Raw genomic sequence first — 17,788 nt, 5'->3', positions numbered from 1 at the left:
TTACCCTGCGGATATTCTTCATTATCTTTGTGATATTAAATGCATAATATTAATTTCATTACATTTTTCCATTGATGGAAATCCCTCCGTTGCTTTATCCACCTTTTTTCCTCCACTACTTCCTTCTCCATTTTACCACAAATTTGCATTGCTATGGTAAAAGAAGATGAGACAATTTTAATTACTTTTGTGGTGCTTTCTATCTATCACCCACCCACATTGGAATATTATTCTTTTTTTGTGTTGCAAATAATAGAAAATGAAATATATCGCCTGGCAAAAGTGTTATGAACCTTCTTGATGTATTGGAATTTGTTGAGTTTTTTTTTCAAAAATCTGAAAAAGTAAAATCAATTTTTTATTTTTTTACGACCATCATTGTAATAATAAACTGTTAGCGGAAAAATTTTATTTCTTTTGCTATTGAATTTTTTTTATAAATAAAAGAATTTTGCCTTTTTGATATACCTAGCTACATACATACATATAATTTGTTCATGAAAGAGCTTTTTGTATGTGGGAGTAATTTGTATTTTCTTTTGATGCGTGAATGTCTGAATAAATTTATGACTCGTGAAATAGGTTGCAAAATAAAAAAAAAACCAAGCTCCAGAAAATGAGATAAAATAACTTTTATTCAAATTACATCGACATTGCTGTAAACAGGACATTTCTCAGGGTCCTTAAGGCGAAGGAAAGTGATTGAGAAAATTGTCTCAAAAGAAACTTTACATGGTTTGTCCTTTTTTATTCTTCTTCAGAGTTCCCTTCTGCTGCTATACCCATGTCTGTTTGAGGCAAAAGTTGAGTGTGAAAAAAAAGCGGAGAAGAGGGTGCAAAAGGACTATCACATGTCCTGCTGATTGTCTAGACTGTTGTAAGAATCAACTATTTTCTCTCGCCTCCATGTGTCCTTCTTTTTTCTTGCCGAAGTCGTGTTTCAATTTTATTTGCTGTCCTGTGTGACATTCTATACACACACACACATTATATCCTCCCAGGAAAAGGACTTTCCACTTGAACATTCTTTCACCCAATTCAACTCTTTCTCACTGCTGAGTGTGAGCGTGGGTGGAACGAGTGAAGTGAGAGAATGTTTCCAAAGCGGCGGCATTGGTGAATGGGCGAGAAAAACATTGTTCTTTTGTTACATTCTCAAGTGGCACTTGTTCTTATCGCGCCAAAACGATCATCTGGCAAATGTGGATTTTCCTATTCTGCACCCATGCCAGCAGAGTCTGTGAAATCCATTCACTCATTGACTTTTTGCGGGCATTTTATTCATTTTTTAGCCTATTTTTTCTTTCTTTCTCTGCCTTTACCTTGAATTTAGAAACTTTACAGACTTTAGAATGCCCTTCATGTAACATCCACAGATTTTTTTTTAGGAAATAGAAGAGAATGTTTTCTTGAGAATTTATTAATATTTTTGTTCAACAAAAAAGCTTTACAGCTGGAAAATTCTTTCAAATCTTTGAAATTTTTTTTTATAAAGATTTTCTTTTCGTTGCATTTTGATAGCATACACAACAAATGAGATTCAACAAACCCTCTTCTATTCCATTCATTCAAAGCAACATCTTGACAAGCTTTTTATTCATCCCCTCTATCCTTATATCTTCTTCTATTGGGGGTTGTCTATTTCAAAAGCATCTTGCTATGGAAAAATGACATTCCTCTTAATAACTCTCACTCCCACAAGGGATGACTTTCTTCTATGAAAATGCATCCGATATGCAATCATATTGCAAAAGACATTTCCATCTGATGATATAGGAAGGATGAAAATAAAATTGCCGCTCTATAAGAAAATCCCTTCGCGATGAGAGTGGAGTTTACCACCAACCAAACCTTCTTTTTTTTTTGCTTAACATGTCATTCCCACTGGGAACTGAGCATTCTGTCCTTACAGCCCCCGCAATGTTGTGTGACATGCCAAGGAGGAGCATTTTGGTGGAAATCCTCACAAGTATGGGAATTGTGGGGGCAGCAGCGGCAAAGAAAAAGAAAGAAAAAAAACGACAGAGAGAAGTATCAAATTCCATTTGTGGGGTTCTGTGGGATTGTGAGTGAAATTGATACCATTTCACAGATAATGGCCCATCATTGAGAGTTGATGGGAATTTATGCACTTGGCAATCGACAGCTTCGGCACTTTATTCACCACCAACAAAAAAAATCCCACAAACATCGCCTCTTGTCCCTGGAATCCAACTTTTCATGCCATCAAATTGATTTTGTATTAAAATCTCGCTCTCTCGCCCTCCGAAATGGGATAAAATGTTCGCGGTGTCGTTGCTTTTTTGTGCTCTTGGATATTTTGGTGGCTCTTTCATGGCTTTTGCTGGTACCTACATGTTGCCTAAAATGCGGATGATGCGCCAAAAAGGACCCACCGATGATTTTATGAGGGTTTTTGCCTTTTAATTCCTTATACACTCTCAGTTGAGTTCAGAAACCTTTTTTATTTAAACATCCCTCTTCAATTAACAATTTTTTTTATGAAAAATCTTTGTATTTATATAAATTTTTCAATTGAGAAAACATTTTTGATCATTTGGAGCTTTTGCAGAATTTTCACGTCTACTAAATTGCGCAAAAGGAACATTTAAACAGGTGAATTATCAAAATTGTCACCAGAAAAGGAAATTCAATGTAAAATACATTTCAAATTTTATCTCTTCAAACTAAATGTACAATACGCGGGAAAAGCCTGATTGGCACTTTATCTCATTTTCTGTCACCTATTCAGTCCCATTTTCATTTCCTTCGTCCACCAACTGCATCCCCCCACACCCCGTTTGAATTTCCCACCCATGCAATTTTCCCTTCTGGACGGAAATTAATTTTCACAGACTTTTTTTTATCACTACCTCTCCACACTTTTCGTTCCCGCATACAACGCAGACTTCCCTTGGGGCAAAATGGCTAAATAAAGTCCAAGGATATTGGGAGGGAGGGATGGCAAAAAGGAGCGAGAAATTGTGTGACATTGGAAAATAGCTTTGAGGCTAGAAGGTCAATTTCTTGGCAATTTATTTGTGAATATGTGATAAATCATAAGAAGAAATTGTATAGGAGAAAAAAATTACTGGAAAGTACTTCATCTTCTGAACGGAGAAAGAGAGGGTGAGAATGATGGAAGTTAGTGATGATTTATCAACAAAGCTATATAGTTAAGATTTGATTCGTCTTTTATTTTCAGTACAGATAAAACGTTTTGTGGGTGAAACTTCCTGGAAGGGAGAAAGAGATTTCTTGAGAGATTCCTTGGAGATTATGTATTTCCTGCGACCAAAGATGAGGTCAAATCCTCACCACCAACTTACAATTGGTGGCAGAAGGAGGAAAATGTAATATCCTCACAGGAATGCTACATGTACATATATTTAGAGAAAGGGAAAACGGGCGGGAAAGTTCCCAAGCAGCACAATGAGCTTTTCGAAGCGCGCCAGACGGGGCGGACAGTTTGGTTGAATTTACAGCGCGATGCCATACCACTTAATGGCGGTCTCGGGGCTAAACTCTCGTGTGTTACCGAGACATTTTTCATTTGGTTCTTCCACGGAGGGTGGAGAGCACCCCATTCTCCCCTTTCCGTTCAGACTGTAGCGAGGACAATAAATACGTCAATTACAGTTGTGTATGCTCCGTATAAGCGACACTACCAGCAGACACACCACTGTTACTGCAAGAAGCTCTCAAGCAGGCCTACCCCCTTTTATGCCATCAACCACCCACCCCTTGAGGTGGATTCCACGCTGAATGGCAGCGTGAAGAATCCAATACAACAAAAGCCACACACCATAAGTAGCTCCACATAGTGCAATATATCTTACGGGCAAACAAGGTGCAAACTCCTTCCACTTTCAAGTCTTCAAACTTTCCTTTTGCTCTATAAGCTTTTCGTGGTATAGCATATAAGCTTTCCCTCTATATTATTTCTCCCACACTCCGGGGGGTGGTGTAGTTGCAAATGGACAAAAAGCCAGCCCATGGCAATTGGGTCTGATAAATCTCTAACTTTGATATTTGCTGAATGGCTTCATTTGCACGAAAGTTTGCCAGGAGTTTCGTTTATGTGGAACTTTATGCACCAATGGTCGTCCAGATTGCACCGATTTATGATTATTTATAATACGGGTGGGTGAATCCTAGATATTTGCAATACAAAAGTCAAGTTTTTAGGATAAAGTCTGCAAAGTTTCTTCTCCAACCACAAGCAATTCCCATGCAATAAATTCAATACAGTTCCATGAGGAAGATGCTCTTCATGGTTCTTCCACCTTGTATATATTTCCGTTTATCATCAAACCAATATTATATGTTTATTATGTATTTGTCGATAAGAAAATTACTGAAAGCTTACAATTATGTTTTAAAAAAAATATGCTAGGAAATTAAGGTATGAGTTGGTCCAGGAAATTATTTAAAGAAAAATAGTGAAATTTAATATTAAATTGGGGAACTGTATTTACTAAATTGTTCAAATCCCACCCCCATTATCTCTTCAGATAAAATTCTATAAAAGCCATATGCATTTTTTAATATACTAAATTATTTTAATATCGATATTTTAATTGGAGTTTTAATTTAAAAAAAAAAAGAGAAAAATGTGTTTAAAATTAAAATTAAATTTCATTATATTATTAATTTAATTTGAAGCAATTAAAATAATTTTCCCATTTTTGAAAACGTTCAATCAATAAACAATTTATTTTTGCTGTACCCACTACTTTTTTTTTGTGCTATCTAGGCCATGTGAAAAAGCCTGATGGAGCATGAAATCCACTTGACAAGAGATTTCCTTGCCAACGGCTTTTCACTTGTAGCCATTTCTTTGTAGCAGCAATTTCGTACAAATTGCAGAGAGGGTCCCAATGAAGGCCATATTGGGGATTGCCGGATGAAGGAAAAGTGCTTTGTGTGGAGTAAGAGAAGAAAAAAAAAGAGTCAGTAGAAGAAAAATAGTGTAAATGGAAAGGAGTGGACAACCATAGGAGAGGAAGGAAAAAAAGTCATCAGGATCATTTCTAAATCCGTTCAATTGTGAACAATACTCAATATTCTGCAGGCCAAACATTTTTACTCGCTACACCAGGCCTTCAATGCTGAGCACGGAGTGCAGGAAAAGCAATCAAGCCCCAATGGCAGATGAATTTCCCTCTGTGTTGGATTGCTGATCAATTGTGCGGAGGGGAGACGAAGTGTGTGTGTGTGTGTGTGTGTGTGTGTGTGTGTGTGTGGATAGCAATTCTTGCTGGATGTTTTTCCTCTAACCCGGATTTCACCTTTCAACCCACCCCCACACTCATTCGACACTTGGTACTAATCAAATTTATTCCCTCGCAATATCCTGTGTGAGCTTTTCTTCTCCACATATTATATGGCCTCCATCCGGTGTAATAGACAATTTAATTTGCCCAATTTCTCGCCCCCTCAAAAAAAAAGCTTTGCATTGAATCAATTTCTTTTGCCCCTTCTTGAGATCCTTAAGAGAGATTCAAAGAAGAAATCATAAATAAAATCCTTTTGTACGAAAAATTGAAAGAAGGATTTTCTCGCCAAAGCTCGCGAAACTTTTTCCTCAAAAACTTTCACAGTGATTTTGGCACACACCACACAACAAATAAATTTGTCCTCCCCCTCAATTTGGCGAGAAAAAAAGGCAAAATATATTGGCAAAAGATGGGGAGATTTTGGGAGGGTAGTGGAAAAGTGTCTAAAGAGATATCCCTCTAAATTCACGCATTTATTGAAATGTGTGGCAAATCGAGCCCCAAATTCATGATGGTGGAAAAAATTCAATAATTCGATGGGCTGTATCGAAAACACGCTCCAATGTGGGGAATGTGGGTTAGTAGGGGGGATGGGGGTATGATAGGTTTTTACCCTTGCAATCCTCCCCAAAGAAAATTGTGCTGCTGGGAGGATTGAGAGACGAGCATGGTGAATTCTCATGACCCGTTCGCCCGTAAATGCTTGGACTACATCAAGGGGGTTATCATTTCATTTATAGAGTGTTATTTATTTGAAAGTTTGCAAATAAAAAGATTTTAAAAATCATTGAGAAATACACTAAAATTAAAATTAATTTTCTTTTATGATAGCATTAAAAAACAACAAAGAATATTTAGCACAAAGGCATAAAAATCTACTGCAATGACCAACCCTTTTCAGCAAGAAATTCCTCTTCCACACGCACACTGTATATAATAAAATACATCTTTCTGGCCTCTGGCTGTGGTACAAATATATGTTATATGTATTTGGGGGAGTTGAAGAAGATTGTGCACAACTTTCTATTTCATTCCACCTCCCACCACCCTCTTTTGGTACATCACGGTGTGGATTCTTGGGGAGTTTGCTGCGTCGTCGTATCAATTGAAATTCCGAAATGGACAAATCGAATTTTCCCCAAACCGCCTACACAGCAGGGGGGCTTAGGAAAATTGTGAAGAGCTCCCCCAACAACAAAAAAAAAGCTGTAGGAGGAATGATGGAACAATCCTTTCACTATACATCAACAGGGACTCGCATGCGGAAGATATTCGGTGTATTTGGCATATAAATCAGAGAAAATATTCCATCCCCTGCCCTTTAAAGACATTATTTGTGGTCTTCTATCAATCAGACGATCTTTTGCACATTTTCCTCCAACTCTTACACAGACTCTCTCCAACGGACTGGAGACTGGGAGGCGGTAGGGTAACCCAGGAATGTGTCTGTTGGACAAAATTGCTTCGAAAGTGCCACCATTCGATCGGAGCGCATACCACAGAAGTTATTTGAATACTTTCACATAGAGTCATGGGGTGGGATTTAGGTGGTCAGACTATGAAGTTCACAGGAGGATGTTAATTTCTGTAAAATGGAGTACATTTAATAAGATACAAATTATAAAATTTTCCGTTGGTTTGTGAATAAAGATTGCAGTGTAGATACTCACGAAAAATAATTTAAAAAAAAAAAAGATTTCCTTTGAGAAGAATTTAAAGAAATATGTAAGAATTTTTTTTGAAAATAATGTATACCCCTTAAAGAAAGATTGACTATGTGTATGCCTGTTTACAATTTCCCAACACCCCCACATCCTTTTGAATTCTCTGTGAATCTCATTTTCTCGTCCAGCACTTTCATTTTGCGGGAAGAGAATTCCTCGATATACGACGGAAAATTAAATCAAATCCTGAAATGTTACTCGCTTTTCAACACCCCCGCAAAGAGAGAGAGAGAGTCCCCCCCCAAAAAAGGAGGGTGAGAGTAAATTTCATTTAAGCGTTTTTCCTCGCATCTGCTTATTGGATTGTGTCCTCCTCTCCCCCAGAGTGGTTTTTCTGTGATGACACTGCTCACTTACACATTCCTCCATCCCTCTCTTTAATAAATTTTGTTTATATGCACTCCTTGTGAGATTTAGGGGTGAATCATTCGTCGGTTGTCTCTTTTTTTTATTGTTAACCGGAAATTTTTCTCCTTCTGGCTTTTCCTTCAATTATATTAACAATGGTTGGCGCAGTGGGAGGAATGTTGATACTCGAATAAATTGCTATACTTGTGTCCCCATTCACACACCCATTGAGATTCCCCATATTCAATTCATTCTGCACTGTGTAGGGGTTGCCACGTTTTGCGCTAGGGGCTGTGTGGCCCAATCACTTCCACTGCAGACGAAATCATTCTCAAATGATACATGGCCCTTCTCGCCCCATGACCATTTTTGTCACATAAAATACCAATACCATGTTTCTGGGTAATTTCCTTAATGCGGAAGTTCGGGGAGGTCTCGTGCTTTCAGCTGGGAATGGGTGGTATTGGGAGGAGGGCTGCAGTCAACGCAAAATTCATGTGTGTACGCCATCGGCAGGAAGGGGTCATCGCGCGATTGGTCTGGAGAGGGGGATGTTGTGCATAAATCAGCGCTATTGAAATGTTTGAATTTACTAACATGCTCTATGGGTTCGCTCCATCGACGGGTGACTTGTTGTCACTTGCACAATTCAAATAAATTCCCATCTCAATGTACCCAATGACGCATCATTCTCAACATACATTTCATCACATGCTCGTATAATGTGGAATGGAGTTCTTAACATAAATCCATGATTGTTATTCTTCAATGGATTGGAATAAATTGAGAATGAATATCCTTCTGCATTGATGGGTGAGTTTATATTGACGACTTCCCGATGGACTAATATGTTTTCTTTAGTCTTCACTATATGGGTAAGAAGAGCTTGATAATATACATATGTAACAAGAACATTATAAAAAAAATTGAAAAGTTCTAAATTTAAAAGAAAAAAAATCTTCGATTTCTCTGAGAAATAACATTCGTTATTTTCAAAAGCTTCAGCTCTTCAGAAAGCTCATAAATATAAAATACTAGTCAACCCGAGCCCCCAATCACGTGTGAGCAATCACCATTTTAAGCTATAAAAGGGGGGCGTATATTAATAGGGGGGATGAATAATACGGTACCCTGAAAAATTCTAAAAATAAAAAAATCCCGTTATCTGATCCTTCAGCAGGTAGAAAATGGGAAAAAAACAATTTTTCTGTGGGGGCGCTATAAAGGGGGGTTGGGGCGGAATCCCATATAGCGCTTGCAACTCGTATTGACCCCCTCTACCCCCATACCAAATTTAATCAAAATCGGCCCAGCCATTTCGGAGGAGTTCATGTGCCACAGACAGACAGACTTTTCAGCTTTATATATTAAGATTCTGCAAAAAAGAAACATTATTTTGCATTAAAGAATATAAATAAAATTTTTAAACGAATAATTTGTAAAAGAAAAAATTCTATTGTTGTTTTACGATTAAACTCTTCATCCCCACAGCAAGTTCACAACCCTTTCTCAGCCCTTCTCTCATGTAAAAAATAAATACTTGAAAATATGTTGAGTGGCAATGATATAGTACAAGAAATGAGAGAAACATTTGAGTTATGTTTTTAATATATTCCTATATTTTTTTCATCACCCACACACCCACTCCCCCTACAAAAATATTCTTCCAGCCTCGGGGCTTCACTGTCACCGTGTCAGAGATTTAAGCATTCTCTGCTTGGCGCTATATGTACGTCTGTATGTATTTATGTGTGGAAAAAAGCACACAAAATATATTCATAAAGCGTCATGACTTATTGGTTCAATTTATCACAATCTCCTCTGCTGCGCGAGGGGAGTTAGAAATGATTTTTGGTGGTGAGAAAAGCACCCCCCAAACATATCCCTCGAGGGAGAAGGGGGAGGATGTGAATGATGGTCCTTGAGTAATGTAATTTTGATTAATTGCTCTCTCACCGAGATGGACAATGCCATGGGAGATGCCGTGTTTGGGGCGGGTCGGAGTGCAGCCAACAATAACTTTGCGGAGCAATCAGGAGGAAGCAGAGTGAGAAATTGATTCAAATTTCGCACACAAGTTTTGGCGCTTACACAGCACTTTCCATTGTTGGCAAACTGCGGATGGTGCAGTGGGCAAGAAGTGGCCCGAGGGTGAACAATAAACACTCTCCCGCACACTCTGGGATGTGAAACTTAATGGATTGATGCCCAGAAGGGTGGTTCGTGCTTCTCTCCTTCACCAACAACGTTTGTGCACCACCTCCCCCATTCATTCATGAATTTCCAACTTGTGGGGCGAACCTCATATTTATATAGTTTCGTATTATGTGTATATATGTATTTTATGAGGAAATACAATTGAATATGTGAATGAATAGGAGGTTGTTTGATTTATGAAGAAGAAATTCTTCAATTTATAGAATCAAAGAAAATTCTTGCATCTTATGCAATTTTATGTTATATGGAGGAAAAGCACAAACATCAACCTTTAAAGCTTCCATCACACAAAAGCTCCCACGCTCTCGAATGAAAGACAGGGGCGGAGTGAAAAGGTTATTAATCCAATTTCATATGCCTTCGACGCATATTTTCCACATGAAATCCATCGTCTGCTGCACAGTCGCGATATCATAAATATTCATTACATCGAAAACAATTCCACTGAATAATCTCGTTATATTCCGCACGCATCTCCTTCAGGACGCAGTGCCATCCAACCATCTGTGAAAATCGCGAAAAGGGCGGAAATACCACCCACTCTGTCGAAGCTTCCGCATTAGGGATGGGGGTAACTTCCTCCATCATTCCCTCAATTGTTTATAGATAAATAGATAGATAAGATAAATTTTATTACTTCCAACAGCAAAAGAAATGCATTTTTTTTTGACCCACCCCCCATGCGACCATCGTCGTCTTAGCGTTGATTACCAACCTCAAGGACCAAACGATGGAAAGATCCTATCACTGGTTGTATATGCCAGGGGTACAAATTTTTGGGTTACTTATAAATACAATGCAAAACATTCGCAGTTGGAGAAAGTGACGAAAATGGAAATAAATCCATGTGGATCATCACTGAGTATCACTTCAGAAACCGCAGAAGGCAGAAAAACAATTGAAGGAGAAACAAAAAAAAAAAAAAGAGAGGAAAAAAAAAAGAAAGAAGAAAGAGAAAAAGAAGGAAATAAAGAGAAGGGAAAAGGGAGCAGAGGGGAGACCAGATGTTGAGCAATAAAGATATGGCAGATCAAGCAAAACCAGCAGATAAATAGTGAGGGAAAATATGGTTAACGAAAAGCAGCATGTCCTGAGAAAAAAGAAAAAGTGGAAATGCAACTTCCACCCATTCAGAAGAGCAAAAAGCCTCAGACTGTAAGCCAACAAATGATAAGATCAAAGAATAATACAGATCTGAGAGAAAAAAAAATTAAAAATTAAATGAAACAAAAGGAGCAGAGTAGATACGGAGTACATGAGACGCGTCAAGGAGCATCCCCGGATCACCAGTACCGCGTAAAGGCCAATCCAGCCCCAGGGTTAGGATCTCGAGACCCATATTTGCTAGACGAAAAGAAATATGCACAAGTGAGACTCCATCAAGCTCCCCGCACGGCAGCCAAATACCTGATATCTGAAATGATCTGGTTCTAATGTTGCAATCAGAAAACAATTCATTATTCGTCCGCCCTGCCACCACTCCATCGCGCCGACCACCGGACAAGCAGGAATTAGTTGGGACACTCCTGACCGAATGAGATCTTATTGCATATCTGCATTACGGCCTATCGAGTGCCACCCAATCCCGGAAACCGCCACGAGAGGTGACACCCCTGACCGAATGAGATCTTATTGCATATCTGCATTACGGCCCATCGAATGCCACCCCGCCAAGAATCCCGCCACGAGAGGTGACACTCCTGACCGAATGAGATCTTATTGCATATCTACATTACGGCCTATCGAATGCCACCACGTCAAGAAATCCCGCCACGAGAGGTGACACTCCTGACCGAATGAGATCTTATTGCATATCTACATTACGGCCTATCGAATGCCACCACGCCAAGAAATCCCGCCACGAGAGGTGACACTCCTGACCGAATGAGATCTTATTGCATATCTGCATTACGGCCCATCGAATGCCACCCCGCCAAGAATCCCGCCACGAGAGGTGACACTCCTGACCGAATGAGATCTTATTGCATATCTGCATTACGGCCCATCGAATGCCACCCCGCCAAGAATCCCGCCACGAGAGGTGACACTCCTGACCGAATGAGATCTTATTGCATATCTGCATTACGGCCCATCGAATGCCACCCAGTCCCGGAAACCGCCACGAGAGGTGACACCCCTGACCGAATGAGATCTTATTGCATATCTGCATTACGGCCCATCGAATGCCACCCCGCCAAGAATCCCGCCACGAGAGGTGACACTCCTGACCGAATGAGATCTTATTGCATATCTGCATTACGGCCTATCGAATGCCACCCCGCCAAGAATCCCGCCACGAGAGGTGACACTCCTGACCGAATGAGATCTTATTGCATATCTGCATTACGGCCCATCGAATGCCACCCCGCCAAGAATCCCGCCACGAGAGGTGACACTCCTGACCGAATGAGATCTTATTGCATATCTGCATTACGGCCCATCGAATGCCACCCCGCCAAGAATCCCGCCACGAGAGGTGACACTCCTGACCGAATGAGATCTTATTGCATATCTGCATTACGGCCCATCGAATGCCACCCCGCCAAGAATCCCGCCACGAGAGGTGACACTCCCGACCGAATGAGATCTTATTGCATATCTGCATTACGGCCTATCGAATGCCACCCAGTCCCCGAAACCGCCACGAGAGGTGACACCCCTGACCGAATGAGATCTTATTGCATATCTGCATTACGGCCCATCGAATGCCACCGAGTCCCGCCAGATCAATCATTCCGCTGCATTGCAACGCTCCCAAAGATACCCTCTCAACTTCCGAGAGAAGGCAAACGATGTCGTGCATTCGCGTATACGGAGTGGCAGGGCATTAAAAGCAAATGGAGCAGAGTAAGAGTAGAACTTTCTAAATCTCTCGGTATTAGGCTTAGGTACAGGCGCCACGATGCCAATCCTAGCCGATCTAGGCTGCATCGAGCGAAAAGAACCCCCCTTGATGAAAAATATTCTTAGAGTCTTGTAATTAAACAAATACTTCAATGGAAGTACGTTCCATTCAGAGAAAGTTCCAGCCAAAGAGTCCCTTTTTCGCTTACCCAGCAGAGCCCTAATACAGGATCTCTGGATCATATAGGCATAGTGGAAATTCTTATTAGAGGAGCCACCCCACACATGAAGACCATACGTAAGCCTACTCTCGACACACGCATAGTAGAAGTTACGAAGCAGTCTCGTAGGACAACCCTTGTTTAAGGCATAACATCCCCTAACGGTGGGGTACATTGACTTTCGAAGCCACTCAACATGATGGGACCACTTCAGATCCGAGTCAACGTGCACACCCAGATACTTCACCACATCAACATATGGAACCAGAAGACAGTGATCTGAGCAGTCATGGCCATCACAGGCTGAGAAGTGACATAATATCCCCTCATCAACACCGAGTACCCCCGGGAAAAGGAAACGGATAATTCTACTTTTATCACTAAGCACCATGGAATGCAAGTCCAACCATTGCCGAACACGACCCAAATCAGTAGAGATTTTTAATTGAATATCCTGCCATGACTCAGCAGCATAAACCAGACATACATCATCCGCATAAGCGTAGAGCACACCCTCCAAGTTCATGCGACATAGATCATCTATGTAGATCAAGAAAAGAAGTGGCCCCAATATACTCCCTTGAGGCACACCACATCCCACCCCACGGAAATCACTGAGAGCATCATCTACCCTAACCGCCTGAGAACGAGAACTCAGGTATGACGCCATTAGGGTCCCGGACACACCCAAAAATCCAAAATGCGTGAGTTTTTCCAACAGAATATCATGACTAACTGTGTCGAAAGCTTTACTAAGGTCTAAGAACATCGCGGCGGTGCACTTCCCGGCATTAGTGTTGGAGTAAACATCCTCCATCACAGCCAGAAGAGCGTCTTCAGCGGAACACCCGGATCTAAAACCAAACTGATTACTTGATAAAGGATGAAATATTTGTAAAAAAGCCTCAATTCTAGATTTAATAATTTTTTCAAAAATCTTAGAGAGAACTGGGAGTAGGGAAATAGGACGATAGTTAGACCTGTCAGTTTTTAACCCTTTTTTATGCAGTGGTATTACAACTGCTTTCTTTAAACAGTCGGGAAAGACTCCCGCTTCCAAACATCGGTTTAGTAGGTGGCTAAGAATATCAAGGAGATGAAATCTTACATTTTTCAATGTCGCAGAGGTAACTGAATCAAAACCACAACTTCTCGTATTTCGCAGAGATCCCACAACGAGAAGAATTTCTTCTTTAGAAACCGGAGAGAGAAATAAGGTACCGTGTGAGAGAGATGATTGAGATCCAAAGGAAGACTTGTCACTTCTTAAGGCAGCAAGATGCCGAGTAAGATTCTCAGGAATTCCCACAAAAAAGTCATTCAGACAGGCAGCTATATCTGAAGACTCTGTATAAGATCCATTAGAAGAGTCAATTGAACTAATACCCCTCCCATCACCCCCAGATCTCCCCGATAACTCATTCAGAATCCTCCAAGATCTCCTGGGATCCCTCAACGCCGCCGCACACCTCTGACTGTAATAAGCCATCTTAGCCTCCTCCACACTCCTTCGAACCCCATCCCTAAGCCCCGCAAAGACAGATCGCAAGCGTTCACATTGTGGATGCTTAGACAACTTTTTATAGATTCTATTCTTCTTTTTAATCAGCAAATTAATCTCTTGAGTCATCCATGGTTTGCGCAAAACATCAGGTTTATTCAATTTCACTTTAGATTCACAAGATGATATCAGAGAACATAATTTTTCAGTGAAGGTCCCAAAAGCCTCCGAAGGATCAGAAGAGGTGTAAACGCTGTGCCATGATTCCAATACAAGCAATTCTCTCAGCTTTTTATAGTCAATTCTGACAATTTCCTTAGACTCAGTGTTGTTAGATTTAACAATTTTTAGATTATGAAGCTTAAGAGCTACCAGAGAGTGGTCCGTAATTGAACAATGGACAATATTATGCGATATAGAAGAACTATCAAAGTTCACTCCACAGAAGGCAAGGTCAATACAGGTTGACGATCTCTGAGCAATACGAGTAGGCTCATTGAAGATCAATTCAAATCCTAGGGATGAGAAAAGATACAAGAGGGCATCAGAATCATGAGTAACTTGAAATGTATTGATATTAAAGTCACCAAGAATCAGCATATTGTCAGTATTCTCATGCACTAAAAGACTCTCAATCTCCTCAAGGAACGTGTTTATGTTAATAAATTGCAGCCTATACAGGCATAAAAAACTTACATGGGAAGATTCACATTTTATATTCAAAAAAAGGCAGTCCGCTGAGGACAAAGAGACACTCCTGTGCCCAACACACTGTAAGGTATCCTTTATAAAGACAGCCACACCCCCAGCCCGGTAGGAAGAATTACAATTTGCCATGCAATTATATCCCTCAATCCGGAAGAGACCGAGCTCCCCACTTAGAATCCATGTTTCTGTGAAAATTATGATATCAGGGTTAAGATCGAGACTCTTCATATGAGCACAAAAGCTGTCAAAATTTCTACGCATACTGCGAATGTTTTGCATCATTACATTAAGTGCCATATCTTCTAAGTGAATACAAAATAATATATAATATATAATATGAGAGGGAGAAAAATATTTGAAATACAATGTAGTACAAAAAAGAGTAAGAGAATGAAAGATAAGATAGTGCAAAAATGAGGAAAGAAAAGAATTATACAAATTAAAGAAAAACAACAAATAAGAATTAATTTACTTTAGGCAAAATAAATGATAGGGAAAAAATAATTATTGGAGAATCAGAGAAAAAAAATTAACTTAAATGAGAGAATGAAAGTTTCATAAATTTCAAAAATTTCAATTCATATAGCAAAGTCTAACATAGAAATGAGATCAACTCAAGAGAGAGGGAGAGAAAAATTCTGAATGAAATAATGAACTTTCTTAGCTTACAACTACACTATGACCCAGTACATCGTGCGGCTCCACAGGATGCAGCATCAGCGATGAAAAATTGTCCTATTGAAGTCCCTCTAAATCTGTACAAGAGCGCACCCATATCGCCCGCTCGCCGTCCGCCTTACGTAGGAAAATTCGACCTCGCTTGACCCACACGTATCTCCAGTTGAACTTCTTGGCGTGATTTCTGGCTGCATCCATCAGAGCTTTCGAAGCTTTGGGCAGTCTCTCACGGATCATTAGCATCCTCTCTCCATCAGACACAGACGAATATTTTACACCATCCTTAGCTCTACGCTTCCTCCATTCCCTCATGATTTCATCCCTCATTCTGCACGTTGTCAATCTCACAATGAGAGAATGCCTATCAGTGACCGCTTGAGAAACCGTTGAAGAATCAGGTTTTCCTCGATGCCTCAGTATAAAGCACTCATCAATGTCTTGCATATCGGCTGATATTCCCAGAGATTGGCGGATAATGTCGATGGCTTTCTTGTATTTATCCCTCTCCTCTATGCCAAAAGAACCCATAATCTCGATCTCCTTAGAGTCCTCAGTGAGAGTAATATCACGCATCTTAACTTCCAACGTCTCAATCCGGCTGTCAAGCTTTGAGTTTGCACTGCGAAGGCTACCAAGTTCAGAGATTATAAAGTCTAATTTCTCCAGAAAGTTGTCCATCTTCTTGGAATTCGATGTCATTTCCGTCTTCAGATCTCTCATATCCGACACAAGATCGGTGAATTGGCCATCTGACACTGATACCTTGCGAGACACCGTTTTTTTCTTTGCACTGCAATTCTCACAGCACCACATGGCACTATTGCCATCCCTGAGTTGTTCCTCCGTGATCTTCAAGCACACTCCATGGAAAAGGTGCTTACAATCCACACACTGCAGGCTTCCGGGATCTCCCCTGGCCACCACCTTCTTACATCTCTCACAATTACCCATTTCCAATAACTATTTTCTCCAAAATGAAGAGCTCACCCCAATGACATCCGTACCGAATGGCGGACCGAGAGAAACCCCTCAAAAGTTATTCACATCGACTGATGGCGTATCTGAATCAATTTTCAAAAAAATATAAAAGAATTTTCTCTCAGAATTTCGTCACTTGAGTGGTGGATTTTCTTTTATTTCTATTTTTTCTTACAAAGAGAGACTTTGGGGGTGAATCTCACCCCAAAAGTCTGTCGATGTTTTCAATTTTGTGATTTTCTTTTATTTGGCAATTCCGCATAAAAGAGAAAATGTGTGTGTGAATGAAAGTTTTCTTTGGGTGAAAAACTTTTCCAATACAAATGGAAAAATCCTCTCCTTTTTCTCATTTACAATATTCACGCAATTTTCTTGTACTTGATTGAGAAAATATCTTGTGGATTTTCCATTAAATCTGAAGGGCAATAGAGGAGATTTTGGCAGAAGGTCAACGGTCAGGGTCGTCACTCTACGGCGAGTGATTGGAAGGATTATGGGGGTCATGGATTTTTTTTTGTAAAATTTTTAGAATAATGTAAGAATAAATTTTCTTAAATTGAAAATATTGTAAAGAATTGAGTAAATTTTATTACAGAACCACACGCTCATGAAAACTACAAAATGAGCCACATGAAATAATCGTGCCATAGTTTTTGGCCTCTCTTAGCTCAAACAAATTCACGAAGAGTATTAAAATAAAAAAAAAAATTATTTAGCTAAACTTGCCTCATCACCAGTTGTGGCAAAAATCGTGGGGCAAACAATTCCTTGTTCCCAAGTCACGATTCTTTTGCATTTCTGGTGACACTTTTCAGTATAAATACTGGCCTAATTTCGTTCAGAACAGCACAATCAGTTTAATCAGTCAACTGAACGTAACCCACCAAACCTTTCAACATGATGAAATACTTGATCTTCGCTCTTATCGTCGCCTTCGGTGAGTCTTTTTCTTTGCTCTCAAAAAGAGGTTCTACGATATAAAATATTAACTAATCTCATTGGGATTTTTTTTTCACAATAGCTGTGGCTTCTGCTTACGCTGCCCCTAATCCAGCTCCTCGTGCAGCTCCAGTGCCATTCGCAGCTCCTCAGGGTGGCTACGGCGGTTACGGATATGGTGGCTACGGATACTACCCAGGCTACTATTAGACATTTTCAACTCTATGGTTACCTCTCCGCTCTGGCTGGATCCTTGAATTGTTTCTCAAAACATTTCTTGGATTTTGAAAAATACCAAAATTCTTTCAATAAAGTAAAATTCTGAGAAATATTTCTTTTTCCTTCTCATCT

General features: G+C 40.0%; 2 protein-coding genes and 1 long non-coding RNA gene across 8 annotated transcripts in view; 1 reads left to right on the top strand and 2 right to left on the bottom strand.

Annotated features, from left to right (window-relative positions):
* LOC129793109 (EGFR adapter protein-like) overlaps positions 1-17,788 on the bottom strand; it is a 90,393-nt gene that overhangs the window by 4,561 nt on the left and 68,044 nt on the right. The gene's annotated exons all lie outside the window — the stretch shown is intronic.
* LOC129793111 (uncharacterized) lies at positions 14,172-16,540 on the bottom strand. 2 transcript variants are annotated; one of them, XM_055832763.1, is made up of 3 exons: positions 15,512-16,540; positions 14,831-15,027; positions 14,172-14,649 (listed from the first exon to the last, which is right to left on the bottom strand). In XM_055832763.1, the coding sequence occupies exon 1, from the start codon at positions 16,469-16,471 to the stop codon at positions 15,578-15,580; it is 894 nt and encodes a 297-aa protein (XP_055688738.1). In that variant the 5' UTR covers positions 16,472-16,540; the 3' UTR covers positions 14,172-14,649; positions 14,831-15,027; positions 15,512-15,577. The 2 variants fall into 2 exon arrangements, with proteins under 2 accessions (XP_055688738.1, XP_055688736.1); XM_055832761.1 differs by having other exon boundaries at positions 14,831-16,540.
* LOC129793113 (uncharacterized) lies at positions 17,342-17,766 on the top strand. Its single transcript, XR_008750879.1, has 2 exons — positions 17,342-17,435; positions 17,520-17,766. It is a non-coding gene; the product is annotated as an uncharacterized LOC129793113 (long non-coding RNA).

Source organism: Lutzomyia longipalpis, chromosome 3 (assembly GCF_024334085.1).
Source record: "Lutzomyia longipalpis isolate SR_M1_2022 chromosome 3, ASM2433408v1".
Classification (NCBI taxonomy): Eukaryota; Metazoa; Arthropoda; class Insecta; order Diptera; family Psychodidae; genus Lutzomyia; species Lutzomyia longipalpis.
This window is presented reverse-complemented; position numbering and strand designations above follow the sequence as displayed.